Genomic DNA, 14,513 nt, shown 5'->3' with positions numbered 1-14,513 from the left:
ATAAATCCTCCGTGATCACTTCCTCTGTCCTGTCATTGATCACTGATCGATTAGAAAGTCAGCTGTGTTTTATGTCACAAATATTTCATGTTTGGAGAGATGTAAACTCTGATACGAGCTGTGAGATTCACAGGATGTGAAACAGAGAGTCAGGCAGGAGGGGAGGGGTCAGCCACCTGCCAGGTGAGGTTTCGTCTCAGGGTGAGCAAACTCAGAGACTCCAGTAAATCCTGAAGTTCTCCTGAGAAACGACTGAAATGCTGAAGAGCTTCGCCTCCTCGTCTCCATAACTTCAGGTATCAGGATGAAGCACGGTGGATAAGCTGTGCAGGATGTGGACGTGATGATATTTGAACAGATAATATTCATTCTTGACTTCAATACTCAGTGATTCCTAACAACAAGCACGGCTCTCATATATCAAAGCCACAACTTCATGTCAACCATTTTCTCTCGCTGCTGTTTAAATTTGACTCTTTGCTGAATAGAACGAGCACTAACAGTCCAGCTTCTCTGAACACTGGACCTTGTACACAAACTTCAGTTTTTCCCTTTAATATGACACCGCTGGCTTTTTAGCTGCCTCCACCAAAGATCCACCAATCAGCTCGGGACGTGCAGCGCTGTGTTAGCGTCCTTTCAGGCTCCTGGCAGCTCTCACTGCTGACTTTAAGGGCTCTTTGTGGACTCTGTCCTTCTACATGTGAGCTCGTAGTCTCTGATGAGCATCACAGTCAGTGACAGGACTTTAAATGATTGGTCAGTGTTTCCTGTTGGTGTGAAGCATCCTTCCAGTTTGCATCGGTCTGATTATACACACAGTATTTTAACTGTGATATACCTGAAGTGATGTACAGGCCACATTTAAAAGTTTGGTATCAAACTTTCAGTCAAGCGTGAAGTGAAACATGTTTTTAAAATGTAACTTTAGGCTGTTTTTTGCAGGAACACCCTAATAAGGTTTCATATAAGAAAAGAACTACATACAAAATCTTTACCTTCACTCGTTATCAGAAGCACAAAGTTTCTAATAATACGTTTCTGAGCCCAAACCCAGCGGCTCTAAACGCTTTCTATTCTTCGACCTGTCTGATGTCACAGAGGGAATAGGAGCCACACCCACCCGCCGTTCAAACCTTTTGGTTTACATAAGAAATGTATCTTACCTGCCCCTCCCTTCCTTCCCTCCCCATCTCCAGCTGCCTCCCTCTTCCCGCTCCACCACAACCACCCACACATGCAGGGCCTTGGAGTAGGGGTGTGTCACCAGGGTGCAGAGGAGGCTACCCCCCCCTCTGTCCCCTTCTGGCTGCCTCTGCCTCAATTTTATCCCACAACTTAGACATTCACATTATTCACACTCTCATTACACATACATATAGGATCTTGGGGGTGGGCACGATACACGGAGTCCAAAGTACCATCAGGGTGTACACCCCACCCCTGGCGTCGTTGCCCACCTCTCAATTTTAAATACACGTAGACATTGAGGGCTAGCAGGAGGGACTATGCGCTTACCTGCTGCTCTCTGGCAGGTAGCTCCATGCCCTCCTGGGTTTTAAATGCACCTTAGAACACACATGCATCAACACTACAATGAGCGGGTGGAGGGAGGTTTGGAGTCTTCTCCCACCCCCATTCTCTGCGACCCGCTGGAGCGGGAGGGCTAGGTGGAGGAGTTGGCCGTCCGACTGCGGTCTGGAGTGTGGGGCCTTCCTGCTGCTGCGGAGTCGGGGCGGTCTGCTTCTCCCCACCGCAGGAAAAAGGGAAACACCACCTGGGTCTGGGTGCAGTTCCCCCTCCAGGGGCAAGGGTACCTAGACCCGGTTTGTAGAGTACGCTTGGGGAGTGTGATCGTGTGTACAGCGTCTCTTTATGTCTGTCTCCACGTTGGTTGAGTGTGGAGTGAGTGCATATGAGAGCATGAGGGTGGGAATGGATGTTTGTATCTGTGTGTGCCTGTATGTCTGTGTCTATATGTCAGGTTGGGTATCAGACGCCACCTCTCTGGGGACATCTCAGGCCCTCCAAGGTTTGGAGGCCTATCTCCCCCCACCACCACTTCCCCTGCCAGTGGCGGACTCCCTCAGACATCGGTGCGTTGGTGGTTCTTTGTGTCCGGGGATGGGCGTCCAGGTACACACCGGCTCACTCCTTGGCGGCCGCTTATCGGGGCCTGGAGCCTGGGGCTCGCTCGGGCCCCTTCCGAGGTGGGGTGCCCCCGGCCTCTCGGCCTGGGCTCGGTCACTCAGGCACAGCTGGCGGCCGGGGGAGCTCACGGGCGCGTCACTGCAACTCCCCCTGGCTTCTGCTCCGCGGCTGCTGAGTGAGCCCTCATCTGGGACTCTCCTCAGCTCTTTCTGGGACAGTGGCGCGGCTGCCCCTCTGTTGGTCTTCCATGGTCTCTTGTGTTCTGGGGGCCTCTGGATGTCTGGAGTTTTGATCTCCTCCATACCTGCTTCATGCCCTGGAGGACGGGGCTGTGGCCCCCCCACACCCTCTAGCAGATCATTACATGGAGAAACCTTTGGAATACAAGCACGCTGATCCACACAGGTATGCACACGGGTGTTCACTGCTCGTAGACTTAAATTACACCTTTCTTGGCTGCTACTTCGAAGCACATCTGTCCTGCGTGCTGCACAACAACATTGAATATTTAGTATTTACTGCTGTTTACACTTAGCTAGATTAATGCGATGGTGTTGTGTTTAATATGTTGCTTTGTTTTTTTTTTTTGCTTGTTTTCTATTCTTCTCTCAACAGGTGATCCAGGAGATTTTTATTTTTTTTCTCCCCCCCTTTCTCACTGTCCCTCTCCCCTTCTGTTTTTCCTTTCTTTCCTCTTTCTTTCTCCCTTTCCTATCTCTCACTCATGTCTGTCCCGTCTGTAACATCTGAAAATAAAATATAATAAATAATAAAAACAAAGATCGACCAAATGGACCAATACGGCAATGCCACGAGGATCCATTTGGCAAAGTAAATCCATTGGGTATCCTTGTTGGTCTTCAGACAACAGTTCTGATGGCAAAAGAACCAAATGGGACAGGCAAACAAAAAAGAAAAGAAAAAAAAAAGAAAAAAGAAATGTATCTTAAAGGGGGAGGAGCTAAAGGGATGAGCTGAGGAGTCGCAGGAGGCCCAGCAGGTAAAGAAGGATTATTCTGAACTATGAATCATGCAAAGCTGCTCTGGGAGAGAGAGTCCAGGAATAAAAAGATGAAGCTGGAGATGAGCAGAGGTATTTAACCGACTGACATCTGTTCCCAGTCACAAGCTGAAGGTTCTGCTCTGTGACAATATATCTGTGAGCTATTTTTAACCAGCGAAGTGCTTTTATGGTGCTGCTGGTACTCTGCTGTGGATACTGGTGGGGTGGCTGAGTGGCGCCCTCTGCTGGTGTGAAGCATGCACAACTAAATGCTGCTCTTTGCACATCCAGCAACACTTTGTTGCTTTAAAAGTTGTTGTGAGGCCTCGTGTAGGTGTGTGCAGCTGATCTAATGGACACAGGTGCTGTGTCGCATTAAATGCCGCAGTAACTGAGCAGCAGCACAAACAGAACCAGGATCAGATCACTGCAGAACTCTCACACACGATTATGTGTATTTTATAGATCATCACACAAATTCACATGATTACAGACAGATTATCACGGCACACGTGCCGCATTTTTACAGCTCAGCCTACAAACAATAAATGTGTCCTAGCGAATGTTTCAGGAGGCCCCTCCCCCCTCAGGAGGAGGTGTCGGCTTTGTTGCAGCAGAAGTAGATTCAGAGCAGAAGCAGAGGCATAGAAGCGGTGTTCGGCTGTCAGCGGCTTTACTGTGAGCACCTCTTTACACGCTCTGCAGTTTTTTGCTGAGTCGGTTCAGAGCGTCTTCGACGATGTCCAGCTCGTGCCGGATGTCCTTCACCATGCTGTTGATGTTGTTGGTGTCCTCCAGAACGTCCACGCTCTGAGTGTAGGGGTCGTAGCGTATCGTGAAGGGACGTCGAAGGGTCTTGGAAAACTCCCTGCAGACACAGCACACACTTTACATCCTCAGCTGAAGCTCTCACATCGGCTCAGAACCAAAATCAGGGACAAGCAGGGACATACAGGGTCAGGGTTCACGGTGCGTCTCACACATCATGTGGGGAAAACTTGCAGCTCACCTCATTTTGTTCTTGGCTTCCTCAAAACTGTCGGCCACATAGTAAACGTGCTGAAACGTGGTGATCATGCACTCCTGGTTGCAGGTCACCGTGGGGTCAAAAGGAAGGATGTTGGCACTGCTGGACAAAGCGTGCTAGGAGGACAGACAGACACGTGCACAGATGTTTTAGATAGAGTCCAAACTTACTGAAACCTGAGCGCAGGTGACTGCTGCGTCAGGTAACTAGCTTAGCAACGGTTGGTGTCAGCTGGAGGACGCTCTGTGCTGCTTCTACCAAAACCAAACACTGAGAGCGAGTCGTGAGTGCAGTGAAGTAAAATCTTACATGTTGAAGTTTTAAGCATCAAAACCTGGAAATACTCAAGTAAAATACAAGTACACAAAAATGGGAGGAGTTTTAAGATGGTGTTTTTATGCCATGTGGATTTTTTTAACCACTCAGTGGGTTTAAGAAAACACAAAAATCACTAATAATCTGAGTCCTTTTAAAAATCGTCAGATGAAGGTGCAGTGTGGAGGTCGGAGGTCACCTGGAGTTCACTGACGGAGGAGAGGAGCCCCGCGCCGTACGCCCTCAGCCTGCCGTCCTGCTTACAGAGCCCAAACTCCACAGTGAAGAAGTAACACTGGAACAAACAGGAGGACACCGACATCAGCTCAGAGCGCCACTGCACGCGCTCAGTCAGCAGCGCTCATCTGTCTGTTTGGTAGATTAAAGCCTGGTGTGGATGAAACTGTGGACAGGTGAGTTCACTGAAATCATCTGCTTCTAGTTTTTCACATTTCGTTCCAGTATTTATATTTACTGAATCCTTCTTCATGTTTTCTGTTCATGTTGAGCTCAGCAGCATCACATTAGCGCTAACTCAGCATGCTGTATACACGTGTCAGTAGAATATTGTATTTCTTTAGTCAGTATAAGCTTTTAATGATATAAGTTTACTTGTGATAGAATGCTGCATGATGATCATTTCCTAGCTTAGAACTGATCGTACTTTTCATTGTTCTGGACGGATTGTTCTTTATGAAACGTGTTCTGATATTTGTATCTGAATCTTCCCACAGCGATAGTAAGAAGTCAAACAAGCAGTCCTGACCTCGCACACACACACACACACACACACGCACGCACACACACACACACACACACACACGCACACACACACACACACACACACACGCACGCACGCACGCACACACACACACACACACACACACACACACACACACACACACACACATGCTCACATCAAATGTATTCATTTTTCTTGTGTATAAATAAAGACAAGTGCAAGAACAGAGCGTGCATTTCACAGGGCCCCACTCTGATGTGAGCGCTCTGCGAAACGCCCTTGCAAGTTAAAACTGCAGCGTCTGTTTGTGTGTTTTCTCCTCTTAGACTCTCAGCTGAAGAAGTGTCATTTAGAATAAATCTCTTGACAACACGCATACTGACAATCAGCGGTTTTGAGTCTTGATTATATTAATTTATTCTTATTCTTTTTTATTTTCACAGTTTGCACCTTCGATCCAGGAGGACGATATTTCGTCCCACTGTATACCTGAGTGTATACAGTTGGGTTGACAATAAAACTCGACTTGATTCAAAGACTCAGGACAGGAAGGTTTAGGGCGGGGCCGTCACTGACGATGACCTTGGTGGGTTCAAGCTACCCAGATTATAAACCAGGTGGAAGTATAAAGGACAATGGTCCACCAGGGGGCGGACGTTCACCCCGGGGCGAGCGCACACTGAGAATCGCTCAAAGTCACCTGAACAAACTTTTCACATGAATATTTTGAACCTGAAGGAAGAATTTTGTAAATGCATCAGCTGCTGAGCAACACTGCTTATTATGAGGAACTCTGAATATACTGTAAGTAAGAATTGCTGTGATTGGCTCGTTCCTCACTGATGAGAAGCCTGGTGGTGTCACCTGGTGGTGGAGATGTAGAAATGCAGCAGAGGTTTGGAGCAGGAGCTCAGCAGGTGATTAACAGGACAGGTAACCACGTACATGCACCTCTATACATGCACCAGCCAATGACACGCTGCCACAGCTGTAAGATAAACAGGCGTGTTTCTGTGAGGATTGCCTGCTACTCAGGAGCTCGATTCTTACGGGGAGAGGGAGAGGAGACCCTGAGAGCACCTAATCCAGGTGTCCTTCACCTTTACGTGTCAGTCAGTGGTCTGTTTCACTCCTATTGGTAGTTGCCTTAATATTTAGACATGTTCAACTCAGGACACGCCCACTTCACAACACTAACTCCATATTTTGCCTCCAGCTCACTGAGGTCATCAGCCCAACCTCTCACCTGCTACTGCTGCCCTGAGTCTTCCTGTCCCCTTAAGAAGAACTGAGAACTTTCTATCAGATTTAAGGCCCTATTTCTGTCATGTCTGAGGTCCCTCATGGTTTCATTCCAGCTTTCTGTTTGCGCTCTGTCTGTAACACTGTGAGAACTTTGTTAACCCTTTGTGACGTTTGCTGTTTTGGTTCTTCGTTTGCAGATACGTGTCCATGTAAAGCACTTTGGTTCAACTTCTGTGGTTTTAAAATGTTCTGTGTAATAAAACTGACTTGACAGCCTTATGAGCCAATCCCTTCATATGTGGGGGGAGCCATGTTGTTCCCGCCTCATCCAGGTGTATTTAGGGTGAGTCGGCGCTGCAGCACTCACCGTGGCCAGTTTGTTTACATCATCATCTGAAGCGCCAAGCGACGCCAAACCGAGCTCCTGAGAGAACTGAGCGAAGCTGGGCTCGGCAAGCAGAGGCACGTGACCCAGCAGCTCATGGCATGTGTCTCTGCAGCACACACACACACACACACACACACACACACACACACACACACACACACACACACACACACACACACACAAGGCTTTAGAAATATGAACAAAATAAAGAAAGACAATAAAACGGACTGTTATAGTGTGTGTGTGTGTGTGTGTGTGTGTGTGTGTGTGTGTGTGTCTTTGTGCACTCACGGTTCAGGTGTGTACAGAGGCTCTGAGCTGTGGCGGACATACTGAGTGCAGTGGAAGACTCTGAAGGCCAGGCCTGCCAGGAAGTCTCTGGGGGAGAGGTAACCGGCAACGGGCCTGATGATGAAGCCTGAGCACTCTGCTCAAACACACACACACACACACAGACACACACACACGCACACACACACACACGCACACACGCACACACACACACACGCACGCACACACACACACACACACACACACACACACACACACACACTGTCCATCTTAATCTAAACAGCGACCAAAAGATGACCAGTTAACCAAAAATAAGAAAGACAGAACTGAAGAGGAGTAAGATTAGACAAAGACTCAGGCACCAGGATGAGGGTACTGAGGATGGGAGAAAATAACAAAGGATAGAAGTAAAAACACAGAAAGGTAACAAGGACTTAACTGTCAAAATAAAACAGAGGCACAAAGATCAAACCACACAGAAAACAGGAAGGACGCAGGCAGAGGGGTTATTAGGGTTACCATGACAGCTGCAGTTCATGTACCGGCCAGCAGAGGCAGCAGCGAGTCAGTCCCCACAGACTCCCATGTTAAAACTTTCCAGCAGAAATAACCATGTTTACAGCCTGATACACAAACTGTTTGTTCTCTAGAGATAATTCCCCCTTAATAATAACTAAGGACGATTTTATAACTCACATGTTTAAATGGTATTAAGGCTCTAAGTTTGCATTATTGGGGGCGTGGCCTCTTTGACTGACAGGTTGATGGTGGTGACAGGTGGCTGTAGCTGCTAGCTGTCTGCTAACTGGATCTCTGGACCTTGGTTGTGCTGTTGGAGCATTTTAATGAAATCATGTGACCAACAATATGGCTGCTGTGGGGTTTATGGGCTCAAATTGTGGTCATAAATATTTTGTACTTGTAAATCAGGATTTGTATGTATAAAAAGAATTTGTGTGTGCGTAAAAAAGATTTGTGTGTGGACATACGTGTGAAACTCTGCACTCAAGCTTCAAGTTACAAGTACGAATTTTGACCCTATTTTTCTTCCTTTCAGCTGATTGGTCAATGTCATGTCAATCACAAATGTAACAATCCAATCAGAGAACAGATGGGTTTGGATGTCGGAGGGGCGCTTTTTGAACTGCAGGTCCTTGAAGGATAAAGGCTCCAAAACAATCAAACTGGTTTTGCCCATTATGTGCGAAACCAGAAAAAGTGCCTGAAAGCTGCAGTGGGAAACATCGGTGTCACTCTCCTTGTTTTTGGCTCAGATATTCAGCAGCTTGGAAACAACTGCTTGCAGGGCTCTAGGGTGCGACCACATTTTTCAATGGTGCAACTAAAAAAAATCCTACGTCGCAGAACTCTGAAAGTCTCCGTGTGGTCAACAACAGACAGACATTATGCCTCTATCGTGGTCTAAACCAATCAGAGATAGCCAGGGGCGGGACCTCTCTGATTGGCCGTGATCCAGTTGAGAGTGCAGGTGGATAGAGATAGTGATGATAAATTCGATTCTTTTTACTGAATCGAGTTTGAATGAGTCACTCACCAAAGTGAATTGGATTTTGAGTCATTTGAGTCACTGAGTCAGTTGACCAGAGAGTGCAAAAAATTTACATTTTCACTGAAACTTAATTTGTTTCTCTTTTCATGTAAATCCTACTGCTAAGACGAGTGATTCGTTTATGCTACGATTCAGCGCAGCAAGGGAGGGGGTGAGTAACTCAAATGTGCTGTTAGCATGTTAGCAGAGCGATGCTACTGTGAGCTGAGGAGCTATTGTGTTGATGTGAGCTTCTACTCAGGGTTTTTTCTTCCAGTTCAGAGCAGGAATGTTTTTGTTAAGTTAATGTTTTTTTGACTGTTGTTTTTTCCCCCACAATTTTAATTATAAGTTAGATATATTTCTACTAATGATATTAGTTTGCTAACAGCAACAGGGATGAGTCAGTGAGTCAGTTGGCGTTTTGTGAATCATGATTCACGAGTCAGTAAAGTGATTCTCGAGTATTGAACGATTCGTTCATGATTCGCACATCACTAGATAGAGAGAGGTGAGTGGCTTGAATAAAGCGATAAAGCTCTCAAAACCATTTCAACAACAACCAAACAGTAAATGAGAGCAGGTACACGGATTCCACACAAAGACGTAAACACAGAGCGGACCGACGCATCAGAATCAGCTTTCTCTTTCTCGGCTTTCTCACCAGACGGCCCGTACACGGACACGCCGTCGGGGCTGAAAGCCGACAGCTCACTGATCCTGATGCATCGGCCGGTCCGCGCTTTGTGTTTACTGTTTACGTCTTTTTTGTGCTCAATTCTGAGCTGCAGGTTTTGTGTCTCTCCAACCAAAATTCACTGAAGCAGCAGCAAAAGAAGATCAAACTACGCTTCACATTTGATAAACGTCATCGTCATAAACATCATCAGTTGATAAACATCTTCTCTGACTTTTGCTGTTTTGCTTCCACCACGATAAAATCACACTTCATGCACAGCTCTCTCTCTCTCTCTGTGTACTTCAAGAACAGTTTCCCATCTCAAATCTAAATTTTTGCGTTATTCATTCGCTTATTACCCATATTGCATAATTTTATAATAAATGATCAGAATTATAATGTTTCTGACTGTCTGAGGCAAAACTGAATCGAATCAGGACCTCGTGAATCGGAATCGAATGGATTATAGAAATCAGTGATGATACCCAACCTTAGTGAGCAGCCTAGGCCCGACAGAGTGGATGTAGCTGTGGGTAATAAAAAAGATGAAAAGAACGATTGATAACTTTTTTGTTATGTCTCCGTCTGATCTGTCTGAAATTCATAGCCAGCTCTGACACGGTGCCATCAACCTCTGAGCGCTGAAAAAGCAGCAGTGTGTCCAGAAACACATTATATGCTGCGATAAATGCCCTGTGTCCCCTCTCCCCCCGGCCTTTCAGCAGCAAACAGGTCGTCAGAGTGATGATTAAGTTTAACATTGTCTACAACATTACCAAAGAGTGCCAACGCACTTTAAGCACAAGCAGTTTTTCAGTAACTTCTCTTTCTGGTAGAAATGTGCTTCAAATAAAGAACTTTGTGTTGACAAGATTGTTAGTTAATCATTTACAAATCAATAGTGTCTCTATGGACTGAATTTCCCCCCAAAAAGTGTTAAGCGCCCAAATTTTGCACTGAGAGACTGCAGCACTAAGAAAAAAAGTTAGGCGCACCAGTGCAACCGTGACAAAAAGTTAGTCTAGAGCCCTGGCTTGCATTTGACGGTCAGCGATGGGCAGTAACACGTTAAGGTAACACATTACTGTAATCCGATTACTTTTTAAAGTAACGAGTAAAGTAAGGGATTACTATTGCAAAAAAGTAATTAGTTCGTGGTAACAGACGTGTGCAGTTCAACAAGGGATAATGTGCAGTGCGGGAGAGAGTACGACCGTGCAGCATTTAAAGCGTGGAAGTACTCACATTACTTTGAGTTTGATTCCTTACAAAGTAACACAAACGTTCGCGTCTGCTGTGCACTCTGCGTGGAAAATGAAACCTTAAACTTCTGAGCAAGTACCGAGAATGCTGGCATGACCGCTGAGGCACACCTGCACCGGGCAAACCTCCACCCGCACCACTCCTGCTAAACACGTGAAAATAGATTTAAGAGCGACAGGACTCAGTGCTGCTAAGTTTTTGATTTTATTTATTTTCTGCTTTGTTTTACTTGCATCTATTAGAAAGAGTGTAAACACAAAACAATTATTTTATTTTAAATGCTGGAATGTGCAGAAAATAGGTTTAAATGTTAAACACGATTTAATTTTTCCTTGATGCATAAAGTTAAAGATTCAAACTAATAAGACACGTTTTAAAGAGACTTTTTCATTAGATTCAGTTTTATATGATGGATCATGCAGAAAAAATAGAATTGGGCTGAAAGGTCGCTTTATTACCTATTCAGGTTGTGTATCGTGTTTTTTAAAAGTAACTAAGTAACTAATTACTTTTGAAAATAAGTAATCAGTAGAGTAATGGGATTACTTTTTTGGAGACGTAATCAGGAATTAGTTAATGGTCACTTTTCCAAGTAACTTGACCAACACTGTTGACGGTTACCTTTAAGGAAGTGCGAGACGTCCTCCAGCTGGGGGATGTTGTCCTCGCTGTATTTGCAGTACTTGGTCAGCAGTGGGAGGTTCTTCAGGTACTCCCTGCAGGCGTGGCTCGGGTACAGCTTGTGGAGCTCCCTGAACACCACGCCCCAGGTACGCACCTCCTCTGCAGTGTAGTCCACACGAGGGATGGGCTCACCGCTGTGAGAGACGGAGTTAAAGGATGAAAGCCCTTCTAGGTTTTTATTATTAACTTCATTAATGAAAACATCCATAAGAGGAACTCACTGTTTGTAGTTTACAGCTAAATCAGAAAAATATTGTCTTCGTTTTCTGTATATGTTGTCCTTAAATCCCTGCAGGAACAGCAAAACCTCAGTCGGTTACCGAGTTCACGCTACATTTCAGAGCTCTGTCCGATGACGCACATACCGGATGATCTGCATCAAGTTCAGAGCCGTACATCAAAACCCTGTTTGCACACAGGTCCAAGTCTGAGATCTTCTTGGGGAACCACGGCACACCGGGCACATCTGAAACACAGTCAAGACACACGCAGACCTGTGAAATAACTCATTCCTATCACAGCTACTGTTTAGTCAAAGTACGACAAGGTGTACCGTCCTCGGGTAGAGCGGAGCCGTCGAACGGCGAGATCTCCACGATGTCCGTGTGCTTCCTGAGCAGCTCGGTGAGCTCCTTGAACTGCTCGTGGTCGGTGTCGCAGTCCACAAAGATCTCAAAGTCTGAATTCCTTCGTTTGGACTTCCGGGACTCGATGTGGATGAGGTTGACGTGTTTTTCCTGCGAACACACACACACAAACACACACAAACACACACACACCCAAAGAAGATGCTGTAAAAGCTTCTGATCACATTCATTCCTGGCCAGTCACATGCATCCTCAGAAAACACCATATCTGTGTCAACATAAAGAAAATGAAACCTCACCTGGAAAAGTTTCAGTGCCTTTATAAGACCACCGACTTCGTTTTTCAGAGTGAATATGATGGTTGTCGAGCCTCTCCCAAAGCTGCTGGAGACGGTCCTGTTGTCCAAAGACCTTCCTCTGCGAAGCTCCTTTCCTTCTGACTTCCTGGCGTACATGCTTCTCTGGATTTCAGCGATACAAATATGAAATTGATAGTGATGGTTCAGTAAGCTTGCTTTGGCACTGGCTGCATCAGAGAGTCGTCTGGTAGGAGTACGACGTGAAGGTCGTGACAGGATGAGTCTCCGGCTGTTCTGTCACTCTGCACGGCGGCTGCTGCCTTTATGAAGCTGCAGCAGAGGGGAGGGCGCTCCAGAGATGGATGTTCATCAGGAGGAAGATCAGCATCACGCCATATACATCACAACACACGACGCCTTGACACGTCACCACCTGTTCACTAATTGTTGAGTCAACGTGACAATAAAGTGTTACTGTAACCGTCCTTTAAAATACACGAACGCATGAACTTTACAGTAACTGTGAACGACTTACTGTTTGCTTCATGGCAACCGGTTTATAGTACTGTGTACTGTTTGTGTACAATGAATTAAATATTTACTGTATTTATGACACATTTTAATTGACACTGTTTCAGGATTAACATCCCTTATTAGTTATAACAATAGAAGCGTATGACTGTAATATAAAGTCCCAGGTTATACATATTATATTTTCAGTACCTGAAAACTCACATGTATCAAAATCAAACTGATAACATAGTTACAGTTTGAATGGAGAGAGAACAAATTATGTTGCAAGTATTTGAATTAATGAGTATCCAACATGTTAACGTTAAAGGCTGCATCATAGAGGACAGCAAACTTTGCTTTCTTTCACTGAACTCACAGAAATCACTTTGAGCTGCAGCTGTTGGTTCCTGCTCTTCTCTCTTCTGTTACAAATGAAGACAGTTGAACCCTAAATGCTGTAAACGTGGGAATGAAGAGATTCCTGTTTGTCTGTTTGCTGACTGTGTTTTTATGCGGTGATTAGCCACGGGACAAAATAAAAGAATTATTTATAAGACAGAAAACACACAAAATCTTTTCAAGTAACAAATACTTTAAAGAGCAGAGTATTATCAGTATCCTGACCTCCTGTCCTGGACTCTAGTTACACAGTACTCACAGGTGCAGACAGCTGAAAGGTGAACCTGGAGACGCTGTTGAGTCATTTTAAAGAAACTTCTGGTTATGAATGCAGAAATTATATTTATGGTTCTATTTTTTGAAAGTTTACCATCATTTTTTGTTCAGTTCTGTTTTAATATTAATTTTTTTTACATATTCAGCAGGTTATTTTTGAACTTTCGGGACTGATTCTTATACAGCACTTCTCTACTCTCCCAGAGTACTCAGAGCGCTCTATACAACATGTCACATTCACCTTTTTCTATGATTTTAAGTGCTTACTGACATTCACACACATCCATACTCTGATGGGTCAGACAGCAACTTAGGGTTAGTAGCCCAAAGGCATGCGGGCCAGGCGGGGGTCGAACTACCTCCTGAGCTACAGGGGTTCGTATACTCTAATACAGACAAGATCCCTAATAGTCACGTGTAACTACAGTGTAAGGAGGGGAAACAAACTATAAATCTGTATCAGTGTTTTATTTTACCCAGATAATAAGACTCGGAGCGACCAGTCAGTGTGAGCAGACACTGATAATAATATTGCAAAAGGACTGTAAAGCGAGCCGTCACAGCTTTTTATTGATAAGACTTCAAAACCTATCAACTGGATCTCGTGATCAGGAGTCATCGCTCAGGACATCACCTCTGTCAGAAAACAGAGGGCGGGTCTGAGTCACCTGTGGAACCGAAGCCTTAGTTATTCAAACTGAACCAAATTCTTCTTTATTTTTCTCCAACAAAGAGCAACTTCAGTTTTACCAGCGGACGTTTTGCACAGGTGGCATCTTATCGCAGCATCATGCTGGAGCTCCTGAGAGCGACACAAATGTTTGTAGAAGCCGTCAGCATGCCGAGGTGCTTGATTTGAAACACCTGAGTGAAATGATTTGGACAGGTGAGGGAATGCTTTTGGCAGAGCAGTTTGTTTTACACAAAAAAACAAAGGTTACACTGTGAGTTAGAAGTTTCCACCAAAGGTTTCATCGCATGTTCGGTTGCATGTGGTCATAACCTCATACGGGGGGGGTAGCTCACATTGGCCATGTAGTCCGTCTATAACGAGTAATTGTAGTTATAGCGAGAGACAGGAAGTCTCTATCTGCTTCTCTAA

The 14,513-nt window shown here is 45.2% G+C and overlaps 1 protein-coding gene and 1 long non-coding RNA gene across 2 annotated transcripts; one reads left to right on the top strand and one right to left on the bottom strand.

Moving 5' to 3' along the window:
- Positions 1 to 3,590: 3,590 nt before the first annotated feature.
- On the bottom strand, positions 3,591 to 12,570 carry LOC146718045 (tryptophan 5-hydroxylase 1-like). The gene is made up of 10 exons (XM_085465275.1): positions 12,224 to 12,570; positions 11,891 to 12,074; positions 11,703 to 11,803; positions 11,559 to 11,626; positions 11,275 to 11,471; positions 7,163 to 7,298; positions 6,851 to 6,977; positions 4,696 to 4,791; positions 4,164 to 4,297; positions 3,591 to 4,022 (listed from the first exon to the last, which is right to left on the bottom strand). The coding sequence occupies exons 1-10, from the start codon at positions 12,377 to 12,379 to the stop codon at positions 3,845 to 3,847; spliced, it is 1,377 nt and encodes a 458-aa protein (XP_085321401.1). The 5' UTR covers positions 12,380 to 12,570; the 3' UTR covers positions 3,591 to 3,844.
- LOC146718046 (uncharacterized) lies at positions 4,790 to 6,759 on the top strand. The gene is made up of 2 exons (XR_014921826.1): positions 4,790 to 4,909; positions 5,682 to 6,759. It is a non-coding gene; the product is annotated as an uncharacterized LOC146718046 (long non-coding RNA).
- Positions 12,571 to 14,513: the final 1,943 nt, after the last annotated feature.

This window comes from Copadichromis virginalis, linkage group LG1 (genome assembly GCF_057382275.1).
Source record: "Copadichromis virginalis isolate Kocher_CV1m ecotype Utaka linkage group LG1, C_Virginalis_male_GT1.1, whole genome shotgun sequence".
Classification (NCBI taxonomy): Eukaryota; Metazoa; Chordata; class Actinopteri; order Cichliformes; family Cichlidae; genus Copadichromis; species Copadichromis virginalis.
This window is presented reverse-complemented; position numbering and strand designations above follow the sequence as displayed.